The 20643-nt window shown below is 36.3% G+C and overlaps 1 protein-coding gene across 5 annotated transcripts in view; it reads right to left on the reverse strand.

The window, feature by feature from the left end:
* Nucleotides 1-20643, reverse strand: part of ANKIB1 (ankyrin repeat and IBR domain containing 1) — a 232895-nt gene that overhangs the window by 72658 nt on the left and 139594 nt on the right. For all 5 annotated transcript variants that reach the window (XM_032402174.1, XM_032402175.1, XM_032402176.1 and 2 more), the window contains one exon: nt 9096-9396. In XM_032402174.1, coding sequence (XP_032258065.1) covers nt 9096-9396 — 301 coding nt within the window. The remainder of the gene's footprint in view (nt 1-9095; nt 9397-20643) is intronic.

The raw sequence follows: 20643 nt of genomic DNA on the forward strand, positions 1-20643 counted from the left end.
AAATGGATATATTTATATGACCTAACATACTGAGGTACTGGGGACTTGTAGAAAGTCCACAGACTTACCATACCTATAGCAGAGTCTATTACTGTTTTTAGCCTTTCTGCTTGCTCCACAGCTTAGCCAATCCTAACAGAGAATTAACTATTTGCTTCTGACTACTATGGAATTAGGAGAGCCAACTTCATTTTCTGGTTCTTTATTCAGAGTAGCAGAAAATGATTTCTGAAATGCACACTGGGAAAGCTTTCAAAGCCATGATTTGATTTACTTTACAACAGATATTACCACAGAAGAGATTCTAAGTATTAGCGAACAAGATAAATCATCTTTAACTTAATGCCCCAGTCTTTAACAAAAGGAAAGACAACAAGATTTAAGAGGTTGTGCCATTCTGGAATATTGGTAAGGGGAACCTTCTTAAAAGGATATGCTGGAGTATACACTGCATTCTTTGGCGTTTAAAAAAAATGGGTGTGTGAAGAGGGTATGTGTGAGAAGTCCTTGTTGAGAGTCACCGTTGAACATACTTGGAACTTGGGTGAGATTTCTTGCCTTCATTGATAATCTGTCTTTGAAAGGGGTCCTCAAATGACTGGAGTGGAGGTGAAGTGACTACAAAGACCTATATCTCATTGCTGCAACTGGCACCTGGAGAGAAACTCGTAACTGGTGATGAAATGCACGGTCCACGTTTGCAGCATTTGTTTCGGCAAGGAAAATCAGCATTGTGTACCTCTGGTACAGAAGCTAGCTAAATGCAGTAGTGCTTGACGCTGGAGCAGTACTTCAGCTTACTGACATTTGGGGCATGAAGTTGGGAACACCAATAAGTGAAAAGATGTATTAGGTAGGGATATTAGTGAACTGGATGCTGCAAAAGTCAGGGGTTTTGCTTTTATATAATAAGGGAGTTACATCTGGTTCTGAAGAGGTAGTTTTTAAATGCTTCAACCAAAGCATTCTAACTATCATTTTCCTCACTCTTAAAGCCAGGAGAACTGAATATTCAAATGTGATTTTTAGCCTCTCTGGCACACTCGGTGGTACATAAAATGTTCTACCTTAAAAGAAACATCCAATTATCACTATCTCAACACATCTGTTCATTTATTTTGCCTTCCTTTCTGTTTCCAATCTCAGAGAAAGAGGGGTAGGACAGCCCCTAGTACGTAAGACAAATCCCTTCCACCCCTTTGATCCATAATCTAAAGAGCTGGGACTCTGGACAAATCAATTAACTTTTTTAAGTCTCAATTTACACAGGTCCATCTGTAAAATGAGGCTTATATAATCCTGAGAAAAGATGTTACAAAACAAGATGACTGCTGAAGTCTGTTCTAGTTGAAAATTACCATTTCATCATCTCTATTTCCTGTGTGACCTCGAGCACTCCATTACCCCTCTATCTCCACTCTCTGACTTTCTAAGGGCTCCTGGTACAGGCGTTCTTTATCTTAATTCTGTTATCCTTCCAGTTACTTTCCTAATATTTTCCTTTCTTTCTCAGCCACATTTTTCAAATTAGTGACGGACACCCACTGTCTCTCCACTTCCTTAGCAAAAGACTCAATTACTCCCAGCAGTCTGACGTCTACCCTGACCATTTCACTAAAACAGTATTTCTGAAAATCATTAGTACTCTCAAATTCAACAGCCTCTCTTAGTGTTCTAATTGCTTTACCTCTTTGCAGCACGTCACATGACTGATTACCTCCTCCCCTTGAAATCTTCTCTTGGCATCCCTGACAGTATTATCTCAGTTCTCTTCTTTGCTTTTTCTATTTGCTTTATAGGCCACTTCTTTTCACTCGCTTTAAACACAGGCATTCTCCAAATGGGTGCTGTGACTTCAATTCTAATTTTTCTATAATCTAAAATCTTTTCCTTGGATTTCTCATCTCTACCTTATCTTGTTTTTAGTTACCAACTCCATGCAGAAGACACTCAATTCTAAATCTATATTCTTTACTCCCAAACAACTAGTACTAATTTTCAATAGCCTGAACACCATTTCATATAGCTCATCTAAGACCTCAATCTCCATCCTTCTAAATGAAAACTCAATACGGTCTCCCTTCCTTTCAACTAATTCCTTTACCTCATCTTACTTTTTAAATGTCTGTTAATTGTCAGCAGGCTTTAAAGTGACCCAGGTTCAAAACCATGCTCGTTCTACTTAAAAATAATTTATTTTACCTTAAGTACAAACAACGATAGCAGATTGTTATAGAAAATGTGGAAAACCAATGAGAGAACAATTATATCACCCAAAGACAGCCTCCGTTATTTTTTTTAAATGCACACATTTTACTTTTTTAAGTAAGCTCTAGGCCTAATGAGGGGCTTGAACTCATGATCCTGAGATCAAGAGTCACGTGCTCTGTGCTCTACCTGCTCTGTGCTCTACCGACTGAAACAGCCAGGTGCCCTTAAAGCCTCCATCATTTTTTTTTTAAGATTTTATTTATTTATTTGACAGAGAGAGACACAGCGAGAGAGGGAACACAAGCAGGGGGAGTGGGAGAGGGAGAAGGGCTTCCTGCGGAGCAGGGAGCCCGATGCAGGGCTCAATCCCAGGACCCTGGGATCATGACCTGAGCGGAAGGCAGACGCTTAACGACTGAGCCACCTACGCACCCCAAAGCCTCCATCATTTTTAATCCTCAGTCTCTCCCGCTTTCTTGTATCAACTGACCAAGTCACCAAATGCTACCATGTCCTCACAATGTCCCTTGCATCTGCCTTACTCTTTCCGTTTCCAGTACTACCACACAAATCGAGGCTCTTTATCAGTTCCTACCAGAACCAGTGCAATAATCTAATGCCTATCACTCCCTCTACTACGTTGGTTTTCAACCTTGGCTGCCCACTGGAATCATCTGAAGTTTCAAATACTAATGTCTGAGCTCCAACCTTAGAAATTCCAATTTTATTGATCTGAGATATGGTCTACACTACAGGATTTTTTTTTTTTTTTTTGTGCAGCCATGTTTACAACCACTATTCCAGCACTGTGTAAGAATCATCCGGGTAGCCTGATAGTCATATTGGGGGGAACCAGGGTGGGGATTAGATATATGTACTTTTTATAAAAAGTGTTATGATTCCATTGTAGGTGTCCCACTGACTATGCTCTAAGCCAGGGCTTCTCAAACCTTAATGTGAATATGAATCACCATGGGATCTTATTAAACTACAGATTCAGATTCATTCGGTCTGGGATGAGGCCTGAGATTGTGCATTTCCAAGAAGTTTCTAAATAATGGATGCCAATGCCAGTCTGAGGACCATCCTTTGTGTAGCAAGGCTTCAAGAAACAGTTTTACAAGTACCCCATTCAAATCTATTCTACATAACAACCATTAGACTAATCTTGCTATATTTGCTTTCATAATAGTACTTCTTTAATAAAAAATATTCAGTGGCTCAATATGCTATAAATAAATTCCAAATTCTTGACTTTGACATTTAGTATTTTCTACTTGGTATGGTCTCTATCTTCATTTTAAGTCATCTGTCTTATCATTCTTCTGCAAAATACTTTAACCTGCATATGTCTGAGACCTAGGACAGTGCTTCTCAAATTCTGACACGTAAACAAATAACCAGAAGGACTTGCTTAAAACATCTTGGAGCCTACCCCCACAGATTCTGATTTGGAATCTGGAGGCCTGGTGGGTCCAAGATTTCATATTTATAACAAGCTCCCAGGAGTAACTGATGTTGCAGGTCTGAGGGGCACATTTTAAGTATTCTCCTCCAAATACTGAAATCTTACCCACTCAAATCATACTAGTACCCATTAAATCTTCCAGGATAAGTAAAATTAAAATGGTCTTCCTTTCCCTTCAATGCCTATAACATTTACTGCCCAAATAATTAATATAGCCCTCAGCATTGTTAATATTTTGGAGGCAATAATGAAGTCATAACTTTCTTGAATAAATATTAGAAAATTGAGGCTCAGATAGGCAAAGTTACTAAGTTGTTGAGCTGGGACTACAACTTCTGTATTCTTCTCACTTTTAAAACTCCAGATGCTAAAAACACAATATAATTAAGTAAAACTCTTCAGTCTGACCTGTGAATGGATTTTATGGCTTTTCATTGAAGTGTGAAATGCTCTGATAGCTGCCAAAGTGTCAAATAGGTCTTATGGCTGTAAAGGGAAAAGTGACTTACCACCTTTAGTTTTCTAGTGACTTCTATTTGATCTGACAATAAGTAGCTACACTTAAAGCTTTGAATAAGCAACTAGGACAGGGGTGCACAGGAAATATCTAAGATAATGCTCATTTTAAAAAATGCTTTTCACAAAGAATGAAACACTATCAAAAGCAATAACCTCTGCACATCAACCATTTATTGAATCACTGTGACAGAAAAAGACTAATATAAATAAAATGAGTCTTAATGACTAGGCTGGCTCTTAAGGAAGTTGGCCAAGGGGAGAAAAATCACTGGGATTTTAATTGGGCCATGCTAATAGACCTAACCCACCATTCTTCTCCAAAGTCCATCTGTATTCCAAAGAAATAGAAAAACAAAAACTCAGCAACTAAGAAAAAAGTGTATTATTTACTGTACTAAATTCTTGTAAGATTTGTTTTAACAGAGTTCCATTTTTATGCATTGGGCATCTATTACACAGCATTTTTAAAATTTTTGTATAATTAAAGCATATAGGACTTACTGCATAAATGTTATTTTATATATTTAAAATACGCTTCTGAAGTGTGGAGTCATCTTTGCTTTCCTCTTCCAATTCTTTGCATAATACAGGGGTCCAGTGCAAACTGTGGGCCAAATCTAGCCTGATGCCTGTTCCTATATAGTCGGTGAACTAGAACTGCTTTTACATTTTTAAATGGTTGAAAGAAAAATCAAAAGAGTATTTCATGATATGTGGAGATCAGAAGAAAGTCAAGTGGGAGTATCCATAAACAGTTTTATGAGAACACTGCCATACTCATTTGTTTACGTACTGTCTATGGCTGCTTTCAGGCTACAATGGCGAAGTTGAGCAGTTGTCTAAAATATTTACCATTTGACTTTCACAGAAAAAAGTTTGCAGACCTTTGGAATGATTCTTTAAAATATGAAAAAATTAGAATTAGACGGGCTTAATTTAGTTTGTCTTTAATAAATGTTTAACATATAAGCATTTTTAACTTTCAAACAATTGCAGCCCATTCCTCTCTGTGTTACTTCTATCTCTTAAATAATTCTGAATCATTAATATTTGTGAAACGCCAGATTTTCCTACTTAAGGAAGTTCTTCTTTTTTTTTTTTTTTTTAGATTTTATTTATTTATTTGACAGAGGAAGACACAGTGAGAGAGGGAACACAAGTAGGTGGAGTGGGAGAGGGAGAAGCAGGTTTCCCACTGAGCAGGGAGCCCGATGTGTGGCTTGATCCCAGGACTCTGGGACCATGACCTGAGCCCAAGGCAGACGCTTATACACCAAAGTGAGGATTCAACGTCAGCACTTGGTGTTAGAGAGTAGTCAACAGAGATAAATAGGAGGGCTGGCCAAAAGAGAAAAGGAAGAGCTCTATTATGCAAATGAGTGGCATGAATTTGATGCAAAAAGACAAAAACAAAGACAAAAACCAGGCCAGGGTAAATCCAGGTATCAAGATTAGATATAGGTATAATGATGGCATCAGTAATAGAAAAGAGGCAGTCACGAGGAGGAGCTAGAGGATAGAAAGACTGAGTACAGTTTTTGGTATGTTGAATTTGACAGACTCTTGGAATATCAATACAAGGAAGTCAACTAGGCAGCAATATAACACAAGGAACTTCAGGGCTAGACATTCCATTGCAATAACCTATATGAAGCTACTGATACCTTCACACCTGGAAGTTTCCAGAAGAACTTCATAATTAAGAGGTTTTTGCTATGTTATATACATATATATTGTGTGTGTGTGTGTCTGTGTGTGATATGTTCCGTTAGCTTACTATGGAACACAATTACTACAAGGAGAAGGGGAAGTTTTTTATTTTTATTTTTTTAAATTTTTTTATTGTTATGTTAATCCCCATACATTACATCATTAGTTTTAGATATAGTGTTCCATGATTCATTGTTTGTGCATAACACCCAGTGCTCCATGCAGAACGTGCCCTCCTCAGTACCCATCACCAGGCTAACCCATCCTCCCACCCCCCTCCCCTCTAGAACCCTCAGTTTGTTTTTCAGAGTCCATCGTCTCTCATGGTTCTTCTCCCCCTCCGATTTCCCCCCCTTCATTCTTCCCCTCCTGCTACATTCTTCTTCTTCTTTTTTTCTTTCTTAACATATATTGCATTATTTGTTTCAGAGGTACAGATCTGAGATTCAACAGTCTTACACAATTCACAGCACTTACCAGAACACATACCCTCCCCAGTGTCCATCACCCAGTCACCCCATCCCTCCCACCCCACCCCCCACTCCAGCAACCCTCAGTTTGTTTCCTGAGATTAAGAATTCCTCATATCAGTGAGGTCATATGATACATGTCTTAGGAGAAGGGGAAGTTTTAAAGTTAATATTTCACTTCTATGGTTCAAAATAACGAGCCATAAGGAACTGTTTAAATTATTAAGTGTACATATGAAATTGTCACCCGATGAGTTTACCAAGTCTGTCTTTAAATAAACACAGAGAGAAAAACATTTTGAACAACTAGAGAAGGCATATTTCCATAGATATAAGAGTTAAAAACAAAAAACAAAACAAAACAGGTTGGCCTTAACTATGGAATAAAATAATCAATCTAGCCTTAAAGCCTATACACTGAAAATGGGATACATTTTATAGCAATCAAAGATCAATAGAAAATTAGTGTTAAAAGAGGTCTTTTGGAGATAGTTTTCTCTTGGATGGCTGGAATTGATAATCTCAAAGAGGTTTAGTAGTAGTCACTGTGAAGACCAAGACTAGAAACCAGTACCCTTTTTACTATACTATGACCTCTTAGCTTTATGAAAAAATTAATAAATACCTGATAACACTCTTTTAACTCAAGGAGTATGATACCACATGAAGATACCTATAAACTAATACTGTAAGATGTACAGTTATTAGGTTCTAAATTTCAATGCATTTATTTTATGCACTAGTATTAGGAAACACACTAAGACCTCAGGAAATTAATTAACGTACATTTCCAAGGGAAACTCTTCTAGTTTAATGAATAGTAAACATTATCAAAAGTCAATCAAGGCCTAAGGCTGGGTAAGTGTATAGTCAAGTATACGTAAGAGATTAAAGATAACTTTATACTTTATATAGGTAAAAGGATATGCTGGAATTTGTTGAGGAAAACTAGAATAAATGCAACTAAGGTATTTATAGGGCTCTATTTGGCATGTTTCATTAAGTCAAAGAGCTCCTCTGAATACAGAAAAATGAAAAGTTACCAAATGGTGTGGTTTATGAATGTGATATGCTGACAGTCCAAACAGTTAAAACATACACACACATTCATTCACACAAAGCAAATCATCAGGCCTGTCAATTCAGAATAAACCTAGCACTAATTTCCTTCACTGAGCAAAAAATAATACTGGTAAAAACACTGCACTCAATTTTTGGGAACAATTTAATAAGCATGTCATTTTAAACATATTTCAAAATCAACAAGTACTAAAACAATGCTTACAGAGAATTTTTGGAAGCAAAATATTAAAGCAGCAAAATAAAATTATTACTACTATCAAGAATAAGCTATTTTCTACTCTAACTCACTTGAGAAATATGATGCAACCCCATCAATAATGATGAGTCACTTCAGCAGAAATTCTTTCATAGGAGGTGAGCATAGAATATACAAAAAGATTTGTGTAAAAAGCCTTAGGAATTCTACCAATAGGCACCCCGTATCCCCCAATCCTAGGACATCCTTCTATCACACTGTAAATCAATGTTAGAAAGCATTGCTTAAATAAAGAGTTTCAAGTTAATGACTGTCACTAACTTACTAGTGGGCAAAGGTGACACAACCCTAAGAGTTAATATGACTACGACTCTAAAAGATTAACCAGTGTCACAAATAATAGCAATAAACTAAAAATAAGATCAGAAGGATTTTTAAAATAAAAAGAACTGTCACTTCAGATACACTAAAGAAATCCTGTAAGTGGCTGTAATCTTTTAAAATGAGTAAGAAAATGAAAGACATTCATATGTTTAGTATATTTATCAATTTAGAAGTATAAAATATATATGAGTAACATTAAAGAAATATTAAATTTTCAGATACATATTTTAATCTGATTAGGATCACTGCTCCTCCATCAAAGTCTACAGTTTTGGTAACATAGGTACTCTGTGATCCACTCTATAATGCTCCCCACTCATGCTTTAATATATCTAAACGAAAGAACTTCTATGAGTAAATATAGATTGATATGAATGTAGTTGAGAAAAATCCATTCTGTTGTATGTACTGATGATAACATGAAGAGTAAGGATTTCTTAGTTTAGTTAAGATCCTGTATTATATGGCTGATTTTATCTAAGCCTATTATTATATACTAAATATATAAATGGAAAAATTCAAATGCATTAACCTTAACATTAATACAGATTAAACAGAAAAACCAGCACATTTTAAATTACAAAGGTTTTTTAAAAGACCAAAATAAATATATTCATTAATACTTATCCCTTGCTCAGGGAACTGATCAATTCCAGGTAACATGGCTCTAAGTCCCACTTGCTAAGATTTGCCATATCCAGTATGTATAAACTGGCTTCTAAAAATCAGCCAAAAAGTAGAACATATCTCTACTAAAACCCTTACTCTAAGTGACAAGTGTTTAATTGAGGACTGTTATCTTCAGGAATGTTAGCCAATTTTTAATTGCTCTTGCTCCATTTTATCCCCAAGGCGGACTGTTTAACTATGGGTTTCTTTTTAATCTTTGCCCAAGAATGACTTTATTTAAAAGGGATCCAGATTCTTTTAGAACCACAAAGAGGACAAAAAGGACTAAAGTAACTGTTAAGATAAGCAAAGAAAACTCTGATTATTACATATTACCAAGACACAAATTTTACAGAATGAAGAACACTAAAAAACAAAGTTTTACCTCGACACAGGTTTTCATGCCTGAGGCAGCAGCATAGTGCAGGGGTGTGTTTTTTTTGTTATCAACGGCATCAATAGCTGCTCTCTCATATTCTCCTTGGTCAAGTTTTGCTCCTTTCCATCTTAAGATCATTTGCAGACAATCTGCTCTTCTAAAATCATCTTCTGCGGGCCGTGCTAAGCGAGGATGAAGGGCTCCTTCAGATATCATAATTTGAGGTCCCATACATAACAAATGCATAGATGTTTCATTGTGCACATTCCGTTTATTTGGATTTCCATCTCTACCAAAAAGAAAAGTCCTAAAATGGTAAAGGAAAAAATGAAAACCAGTGTCTCCTTGTCTTGAAATAAGAACACACAGAAGATAAATTTAAAAAATAAACTCTACTTCTAAGCTGTTAATAAAATGTCTATTGAAGTCCTGTTTCAAAATAAGATGAATGACTAATTCGTACAGTTATAAAAAACTCCATTCTAGAACAAAATACTAAGAAAAAGAAAGCTGAATATCTTTACGGTATTTGCTAATAAAAGAAGACAGACAGAAGAGAAAAGAAAAGGGAAGAAAAATAAAGGAGAAGTGAAGAAAAAAGGAAGACAAGAAAAAAGGAAGGGGCAGAGGGAGGAAAGGAACAGGAAGGGCCACATGAGACTCATATGTCAATCACATGAATGCCTGAGGGTACATTATTAAACATTCCACACCAGCTTTTATCTTCTTTTCTTTATTGTTCTGCCCTATTTCTCTTAGTTACATTTTTACTTAATAAAGACGGTGACAATTAATATAAGCACAGGAAGTAGTGCATAAGTCTAGGACTAATTTTTAAATCTAGAAAAAAATTTTTCTACCTGAAAGTCATTGGCCAGCACTATTTACACAGTGTAATACTTTTTGAGGGGAGTAAGTTGTGGTCAGTTCTAGAAGACCAAGATCTAATTCCAAAGAGGTAGGCTTTACCAATGATAAGTCTAGGTGAGCTCCCTTAACTAATGCCAAACCTAGATCTGACAGTTAGGCCCAACTCCCTAATACATCCTTGAACTAGGATCACAGGATTAATAGTTGAGCCAACTCAGTGGCTATAATAAGATACTGGAAAATGAGTTGAAAAAAAAAAAACCAAAACAAAACCCTGCTATAATACAGTCAGCCTATACTAGAAAACACACAAATACATGTTGAGGAATAGGAATATAAGCCCCATGTCCGAAGATGAGTGCCTACATTTACTGTGGAGGGCTGGTATCATTTGCATTTCTATGCCCAAGTACAGAACAGCAATGGGAAGGCAGCAGAGCCAAACGCTAACCCCTAGTTACATCTGGATTGAGTTTAGGTTAGTTTTAGCTTAGACATATCGGTCTGACAGAAAAAACTCACCATAAAGGAGCTAGGACAGACTCTTCAATTTGAATGAGTTAGCCAAGCTGGAAAGCTTTTATGAGAAAAAGGTTGAGGAAGAGGTCCTAAGGCAGAAAGTCCCAGACAACTCTGGATTTTTCCTGTTCTTATCATTCAGGAGTCTAGAGAGCTCAGCTGTAGGGTCCTTCAAAACCAGGCTATTAGGTTTTTAGCACTACATTGATTTGAACTGTCCTGAAAGTAGACATGAGGTCTCTGAAGCAGAAACAAATAAATTATTATTACTTATAATAACTAGGTCAGTTCCTCATACCTCAACTCTTCCCACCAGAAATAGCAATTAAAGCCAGATCAGACATCATTCTATGTACTGGCGTCTGCACTACAGGTGAGTATGGTAGGCAGAATAATGCCTCCACCCCAAAAAGATCCATGTCTTAATCCCTGGAACCCATGAACATGTTACCTTATACAGTAAAAGGACTTTGCAGGTGTGATTAAGTTAAGGTTCTTGACATGTGAAATTAGCCTGGATTAACCAAGTGGGCCTAATGTAATCACAAGTCCTTCCTTTTAAGAGGAAGATAGGAGGGTCAAAAGTCAAAGAGAGACTGGAAGATGGAAGGAAGCTAAGCTATTTCTTTTAAAAAATGGAGGAAGGACCTACAAGCCAAGAAGTGCAGGCAGCTTTAGGAAGCTGGAAAAGGAAAGGGAAGGGATTCTACCCTAGAACCTCCAGAAGGAACGTAGCCCTGCTAACACCTTGAGTTTAGTCCGGTAGGAACACTTCAGACTTCTAATCTCTAGAGCTTTAATATAATAAAATTTGTATTAAGTCTTTAAGTTTGTGATAATTTGTCACAACAGCAATAGCAAATTAACATAGCAAGGAGCCCTGAAAATAAGATTCTGGAAGGATTATATAGCAGACTCCTCCCCTCTGGAGTGTAAACAAAAGATCCTAGGGAAGATCTTGGGTTCTTACCTTTGAAATGTAAAGTATCGCTAGGGAGATGAGAAGACTAGTATCTCTGAGTTTTACGATTTAGGGAATGTCTCCATGGTCTCAGGTCTTACCCACTCCTCATAACCCTTCAGATGTAAACTTATCTATCTCTTGGGAGGTAAATCTCTCTGGAGTTCTCAATCTCTATTCAGTCACTGTTTAACTTCCAAAGCTTCTCTTTTAGCCCAGGTCTCAAGTTCCAGTAAAATTTCCTCAGAAAGTCCTAATTGTACATATTTTCTCTACAATCCAACATAGCCTTTATGGCCTTCTGATCCCCACGTACATGTGTAGGCTCTTCATTGCTTGCTCTGCTGTTTCGTTTCGACTGAGACTATCTAAACAAACCCAATCCTATTTAGAAGTCTCTTTACACTATGCTTCCCCCTCCAGTTTGGCCACTCCCTTCTTTGTCTTCATAGAGCATCATAATTATATAACTCACTACACTGTATCACAGTTACTTTCTTACATATCTGTTTCCTTCTACCACTTAGTTCATAGGTTTCTAAGGCAGGGTCTACATCCTGTTCTTTCTGAAATCCTCAACATACTGTCAGACACACCAATTTCTTGCTATAACGTGGACAAGATGAACTGAATACATTTTACTCTTATGATCTAGATTGGTGACATAGCATTGGGGATCTCTCAAGACAGCACTCTAGATCTCTTAAGCCAGCATGCAGTAGACTGATCAAGAACATGGCATCTAGTATAGACTGCCAGGCTCTAATCCTAATTCTGTCACTCTTTATGTGATCTTGGGCAAGTTACATAATAAATAGCTCATTAACAACTAATACATGGTTCATATCCTTTGACCAGGTAAACCTACTTTTGAGAATTTATCCTAAAGGAAATAACTTAAAAGAAATAAAAATTTTGGGGCACCTGGGTGGCTCAGTTGGTTAAGTGTCCAACTCTTGATTTTGGCTCAGGTCATAATCCCAGGGTTACTGGACTGAGGCCCATGTCGGGCTCCTCCCTCAGCAGGGAGTCTGCTGGAGATTCTCTCTCTCCCTCTCCCCCCCTTGCACACACACACATACGTGCACAAACTCTCTCTCTAAAATAAATAAATAAATCTTAAAAAAAAAAAAGAAATAAAAATCTATAGGAACAATGACATTCAATATGGTGTTACTTTGAATAAAAAAATTTGGAATCACTTAGATGTCTGGTTTATAGGAGAAATGGGAAACAAATCATAGTATATCTATAAAATAAAAAATTATAAAGTCATTACAAAGTCTATGAATGTTTACAGCTCAAACTAGAAGGGAACACAGAATAATTCAAACAGTTGTTTAAAGGAGGCAGGAACATGGTTAGTTTTGTTTCCTTATATGACCACAATATTGCTTAATAGTGAAAAAAAAAAAAGGAAAACACAATATTTTCCCCATGTCAACAACTGTTGATAGTATGTATTTATAATGGTTGAATTATAGTGGGATTGTAGTGGATAACTAAAATTAAAATGATACTCTAAAAATGTGTTCAAAATTAAAACCTTTCCTAGGAGGCATTAAATTAACAAAAATGATTTCATTTTCTTAAAAATTTAATTTAGGAAGAAATTATTAAAATTAATTCAGATTCTGTAAGATTCTGTGTAAACCACTTTTATCCAGCCCTTCCTGTTCCCATTTTCAATATATCATTTATTCTCTTTCAGGAGATCTCGGGTCCTTTACACCAAAGGATTTAATGCAAGTTGGAACGATGTCTGTCGATACAGAGAGAGCTCTCTCTTTCACATATTAAACATTTCTAGATCCTCCCCAATACAGAGAAGAGATAGATAATTTTGCAAATGTTCTCATATCCAATCTGCCAGACTCTGATTAATCAAACAAAAAGTTTATTATTCTCAAGTGAAAATATTAAAATAGCTTCTTTATACATACTTACTCAGGAAAGATTCTTAAATTTATTATACATAATACCACACCTGCATAAACATTTTGTGCTAAAACTATAAAAGCTGGATATTCTAATTTTATTGATTCATATTACTTCTTTTCTATCACCTATTTAATATCAAAAGTAGAGTCTTCCTTAATGGACATGAATGCATAATAGAATAATAACTAGTTGATATGTAAGTTTTAGATAGGCCCCTCTCTGTAACTATGTCAGTAATTATGAAGTGTATTTTACTACTTGCACAGGTTAATTTTGGAATAGGGACAGAAGATAACTAGTAGAAAGGTGGAGTAAGAAAAACATTAGCCTGGAAAATAATCCCTTTCATTTGACCCTACTGACCTATCCAGGAGCCATTTGTTTTTCTAGATTCTTTACTGTTAATTCCCAAATGGCCAGTTTATCACTGCTACCTCTATTTCTTCTGTAATCTCCACTTCAAAATGATCTATGCTTATCACAGCACTGAAATGGCACTCTTCACATCCCAAGGAATTTCCTAAGAGCTAAATTCATCATCATTGTCCTTAACTTTTGCTTTCAGCTTGAAATAGTTGACTTTTCTTTTTTTTTTTTCTTAAGATTTTATTTATTTCAGATAGAGTGAGCGACAAGCCGGGGTGGGGGGGAGAGGAGGTGTAGAGGGAGAGGGAGATAAGCGGACGCCCCACTGAGCAGGGAGCCTGACGTGGGGCTCGATCCCAGAACCCTGGGATCATGACCTGAGCCGAAGGCAGACACGTAACAAACTGCGCTACCCAGGAACCCCTGACTATCCATTTATATCCTGACCTTTCTATTACCTTGGTTTCCATAAGTACACACCTTCTCAAATACCTCTTCATTTTTTTTTAGCACAACTTCTCTTTACCCATGGTAATAGCTCCACTTCCTAACCCCTTACTGGAAGAAAATTCAGTTCTGAATCCATTTTCCTCTTCATACATATGCCCTCCTTTTAGAGAGCAAATCTATTCTCACAGCCATCTATCTTTCAATGGTTTCTATGAATATACTTTGTAAACTATAAAGTTATTAACAGAATTCCAAATTATAGACAATGGTGGTGGAATCATGATTCTCTTAAAGGTCTTCTATTATTACTTCTGTGATAATTGTTAATGCTCTATCATCCTGTCTGAGTTCTCATCTGACCTCTAGACCATATTCTTACTCCTTATAGGTCCCTTTCTCTTGCATATTCCACTATCATCTCATATTCAACTGAATTCCCTCCAAAATAACAGTCTGCTCTGCCACAGCCTCAATTTCTTGCCATCAACACTCTTATTCTCTCAGTACTAACACATACATATACCTTCACTTCCTTTTAAATCTTCCCTTTCATGCAACAAGTACTGCAGTTGTTATTTGGCAGGTACTACTCTAAAGCTTAGGCATATTGTGAAGAAAACAAATTAAGTCCCTGTCCTTATGGAGTTTACAGGCAAGGAGGGGAAGGACAGGAGAATTTCAGTCCTTTAAATCCATTTAACCCATTAAAAGAACTTAATAACTCCTAAAATATAAGAGTCAAAAAACAGAAATCAAGAATTAGGAACTCTATTACTTCCTAAAGCTTGATATTAATGTATGTTCTAATGAAGGTTTTATATTTTATTTATAGTATAAGACAGGCCTCTTTCATTTCCAAAGAAGCAAAAGAAGCTACTCTGTAAAATCTAAGTATTATAATTCCCATTTTATTTTTTTTTAAATATTTTATTATTTGTCAGAGAGAGAGAGAGAACACCCAAGCAGGGGGAAAGGCAGGCAGAGGGAAAAGCAGGCTCCCCGCGGAGCAGGGAGCCCAGCGTGGGACTTGATCCCAGGACCCTGGGATCAGGACCTGAGCTGAAGGTAGATGCTTAACGACTGAGCCACCCAGACGTCCCTTAATTCCCATTTTATACATGACTTTCCAGAAGATATAACTAAAAAGTATCCCAACTAGGACACACTGATTACAAAATCTAACAGTCTTCTTGCTACATTAAGTAGTAACTATTTATGAATATGGATTTAGTTTCTCATGAAGGAAGCATGAGGTGTGGTGTGGTATAATGTAAATAAACAGCACTTGGGTTCAGAGACACATGGATGCAAACTAGCTGCTAAACTGTAAACTACTTTTACCATATTATCTGCTTAAGAATAGGGGAAAATTATGCCTGCCGTTGCAGGTACCATAAAGCTAAAGGAAACGGTGATAAAATCAAGGTATTATCCCACATGGAGGCTTTACTCTATGGCCACTAGGTCCTTGACTAAGTATATATATATATATATATATATATACACCTCTGTCTATCCATATATTTCATGCATTAGGAATCTAGCCAAGCTGAGCAAGGGACTGTACTGAAGCCAGTAGAGTGGTACCTGAAATTAAATGAGACATCATAAGAAAATAATGGCCATCAGGAAAGTCTAGCAAGGTTAAATACAGTGAAATATTTGAAGCTATCTAAAACACAAATAGGGGCCCCTGGGTGGCTCAGTCGTTAAGCGTCTGCCTTCGGCTCAGGTCATGGTCCCAGGGTCCTGGGATCGAGCCCCGCATCGGGCACCCTGCTCTGCAGGAGGCTTGCTTCTCCCTCTCCCACTCCCCCTGCTTGTGTTCCTGCTCTTGCTATCAAATAAATAAATAAAATCTTTAAAAAAAAAACACAAATAATTTCAGGGACTTGCTATTTTATTTAATGCTGATGAATAAATGCTATTTATCCTTATTCTACATGACAGTGTTAAGAGGAGCAATTTCTTGGGGGCACCTGGATGGCTCAGTTGGTTAGGCGTCTGACTAGTGGTTTCACCTCAGGTAGTGATCTCAGGGTCATGAGATGGAGCCCCGCCTGGGGCTCCTGCTCAGCATGGTGTCTGCTTCTCCCTCTCCCTCTGCTCCTCCCCAGCTCGCATGTGCTCACCATCTCTCAAATAAATAAATAAATAAAATCTTAAAAAAAGGGGGAGTAATTTCTTAATTCCAAAAGCAACTAAACATTTAATATAATAATTTGATTTGTGATTTTAACTATCTAAATAAATTTTTAAAAAAACAAAAAAAATACAAATTAAGGAAATCAGAGTTGTTTATTCTTAGGAAAGGAGAACAATAATTTCTAATTCTAGCATATGATATTAAAGGCTTTAATAAAGAAATTATGAGCCACTTAAGGAAATAAAGAAGAAAATACCCAAAAATTTTAGGCTGAAATTGAAAGTATAAAGTAAACATAAGTATAAAGTTAAGTATAAAACACATGGCCAAATCATAAAAGCAGTCCAAACTGGTAACTAAAGAGAATATATGTCATCTTTTCTATAGGTCTTTACTCATTCAATAGAATGATAACCACATGACGGAGAAAGAGATACATTCCGGCCTCGAAGAGTTAAGAATATTGACCAAATCAGCAATTCTTAAACTTTTTGGTCACAGGTCTCTTACAACTTTATTTTTATTTATTTATTTATTTTTTAAAAAAAATATTTTATTTATTTATTTGACAGAGAGAGAGAGAGATAGTGAGAGCAGAAACGCAAGCAGGGGGAGTGGGAGAGGAAGAAGCAGGCTTCCCGCGGAGCAGAGAGCCCGATGTGGGGCTTGATCCCAGGACCCTGGGATCATGACCTGAGCCGAAGCTTTAACGACTGAGCCACCCAGGCACCCCTGGTCTCTTACAACTTTAAAAATCAGTGAAGTTTCCTAAGAGCTTTTGTTTATGTGGGTTATGTATATTTATGTTTGTATTAAAAATTAAAACAGACATTTAAAAAATACTTATTCATAAAAAGACCCCATTACATATTAAATATTCTTGACATGTTAAAATGAAAAAAAAAAAGCTATACTTAAAAAAAAATTAAGTGAGAGGAATTGCACTGTTTTACACATTTAAAAATTTCATGTCTAGCTAATAGAAGACGAATTCTCATAGCATTCTATCTGTTGTGATATGTCGTTTGGTTCAAAGCATATGAAGAAAATCCGGCCTCTATATAGTTAGAAAAAGGAGTAGTATTCTAAAATGCCTTTTCAGCTAACTGTGAATAGTCGTATTCGATACTATACCAAAAATTCAACAAGTGGCCATTTCTTAGGTTACTTGCGATATAAAATCTGAAATCACATCAATGAACTTTCTTTGGACTGTACTCAAGGATGGAGATTAATTAAAAATAGTAACTTTTATTAAAAGATATAACTTTTACTGCTTCATCAAGGATACTTTTAAGTGAAACTGGCTTTTTTTTTTTTTTTTAAACTGCAAGTGGCCGGCAGTGATGAATACAATGATTACTAGGAAGGCTGGGTACCACAATCTTAATTCATCTACAGGCATCAGTAGTTTTAGCTTCCATTTTTTGCACTTTCACTGCAAATGTCAACACAGTGAAAAAGGCAAATAATACCTCAGTATTAGTACAAAAATAGGTTTGACTTCATGTACCTCCTAAAAGCGTCTCAGGATCTAGGAGTCCTCAGACATACTTTAAGAATCACTGCATTAGATAACTTTCTTAATAGTGTTTTCCAATTTTAGAAAGTATATTTGTAAATTATACTATAAATGGTTAAAAAACATTTTGCTACTTGGTTTCTTTATGTTAAAATATACATATTATCTTAGTAATAATAATACTTAAATATATTTTACTTTAGTATTCCAAGCAAGTTTTAATTAATCATATAACAAGACCTGATACTAAATAATACTGTAGTGTTCAATGTGAGGAAGCTAAAGCAATACAACAGTTCTGTAATCTCACTGACAATACTCAACTTAAAAAAAAAGCTTTAATGGATTAAGCATTCAATAGTTAATCTATTGAGAACATTACTAAGTGTCTAGCATTGTATTTACAATCTTTACAATCGAGTGGAGAAAATGAGTTTAATAACAATAAGATGGTTTAAAATCTAAGTTGTAGGAATTTCAGAAAACAAAAAAATACTGCAGGTCAGAGTAGTTGTAGGTAAATTCATGAAAAAGGCAGAAACCAAGTTAGGATTTAAAGGAGAGGGAATCAGAGAAGAAAGAAGACATTTGAGAATCAAGGAGCAACAGGAATAAAACTAACGCAGTGGCGGTGGCATTTCTAAAGGTGGGGAGAGCACAAAGGAAGTCAATCAACAAGTCTCACTGATAAGAGCTTCTTAGAGAGTAATGAGAAATTGGGCTGACTGGGTAGAATGAGGGCAAGGTCAAGGGAGCATTAGAGGCCAAAAGAATAATATAGACGATAGGGTATTGTTACAGTTTTGCCATGATAGAAAAAATATTAAAAAGGATATAACTGAGCAAGATTAATCTGGATATGAGATTATGAGAGGAAAATAGTTGGAAAAAGAACATTTAGGAATCAGATATTTTCAATGTTGGGAGCACAGGTTGATAAGAGTGAGCTAAGATTGGGGCAATGGGAATGGAAAGAAGTGAATTCCAGAGATAAAACTTAGTGAACTTTGTATTACTAGCAGGTTAGGTAAAGGAGAAGAGTAAGTCAAGGATAATTTGAAGATATTTAGGGTTACAGAAATGAGAAGCAATAACATTACTGAGTACATATTGTATCTTAGGCAGCATGATAGACATATAACACATTAATTAATTTAATCGTTCCACAAGCTGTATGTAATAGATATCTATTTTACAGATACGGGAACTTAAGCCCAGAGTGATGAAATAACTTGCCTTGCTAATAAATGGCTTAGGCAGCCCTGACACATAGGTTTATCTGACCATAGAGAGAAGAGGCTATCACAGTGGTTAAAAAGCCTAAAGCCTAAAGTCATCTGCCTGGGCAATTAGCTTTGTCACTTAAAAGCTGCTAGAGATCTGGCAAGTGGCTTAATTTTCTGTGCTTCAGTTTTCTCACCTCTAAAATGCAGACAGCAAACTACCTCACAGAGTTGTGATGAGGATTAAATAAGATAATGCATGTAGACACTGTTAATAGTGCCTAGAAAACAGTAAGCACTCACACATTTGCAATTATCATATCAGCACAATATGTTAGTGTTGTTAACATAGGGAAAACCCAGTTTGGGAAGAAAAAATATAAAATTTCAAACAAGATGAGTTGGAGGTGGCTTTTAAGTAGGTATCTTTAGAGAAATGAAAACAAAAACTAAATGCAAAAAGGAGAGGTTATAGAAATACTAAGTCAAGAAATACCTACTTTTTTTTTTTTTTAAAGATTTTTATTTATTTATCTGAGAGAATGGGAGACAGAGAGCATGAGAGGGGAAGGGTCAGAGGGAGAAGCAGACCCCCCGCCGAGCAGGGAGCCCGACGCGGGACTCGATCCCGGGACTCCAGAATCATGACCCAAGCCGAAGGCAGTTGCCCAACCAACTGAGCCACCCAGGCGCCCTACCTACTTTATTTTTAAGAGGTTACAGAGATTCCTACTTGATAAAATCATGGGTCTGGATGACTTAGCTCATTCATGGAATTTTTCTCATTCACAAATCCTGATCATAAAATATTTTCTTGTGCAATGATTTTATAAAACTGTTATTTACTTTGTGTAAGACACTATGCTAGATGCTAGAAGTACAAAAAAGGTACATTTTTAAAAAGTAGTAAGTTAGGTAGAGAGAAGATACACAAAATTATAAAGCACAATGATATGGTATATAGCAAGTAAGTAATACATACAAACAAAAAAAGCCACAGAAGCTAAAAAGAAAGATTGAGGTTCTTTTGGGTTGTGACAGGCTAAGAAGACAGATAAATCCTGCACAGGGCCTTGAAGGAAGGATAAGACTTAGATAAGAAAGAGAAAGCTGAGAGGGGTGGGGGAGGAGACTCCTGGCAGAGATAGCAGCATGCACATGGCAAACAGAGCATACATGACATGTTTCAACGAAACCGAAAGGAGCAGCTTAATTTGAACAACGATTTGTATTAAAAGAAATATGGAAAAGGTTGAACATTTTTTATCAAGTTCTAAAGAGCTTCAAATACTGCTTTATGAATTTTATTTCACTATGTAAGCAAAGGAGTGTCTCTTCTCTTCCAGCATCAGACTTTTACAGCTGCATAATCTACTTCTTAAAACACTAAATTTGTTTTAGAACTACTATCCTCTGTTCCTCTCATTTTATAAGCTAGTAAACATAAAATTTAATTCTCATGTAATGAGGTAAGAATCTTCATATAAACGTGTTTGCTGTCAACTAATGCTTTCTTGTTGGAGAGATTCTAAGTTTTCTCAGTATTTTTGGTTTTA

Source organism: Phoca vitulina, unplaced genomic scaffold (genome assembly GCF_004348235.1).
Source record: "Phoca vitulina isolate PV1807 unplaced genomic scaffold, GSC_HSeal_1.0 scaffold4, whole genome shotgun sequence".
NCBI classification, from domain to species: domain Eukaryota; kingdom Metazoa; phylum Chordata; class Mammalia; order Carnivora; family Phocidae; genus Phoca; species Phoca vitulina.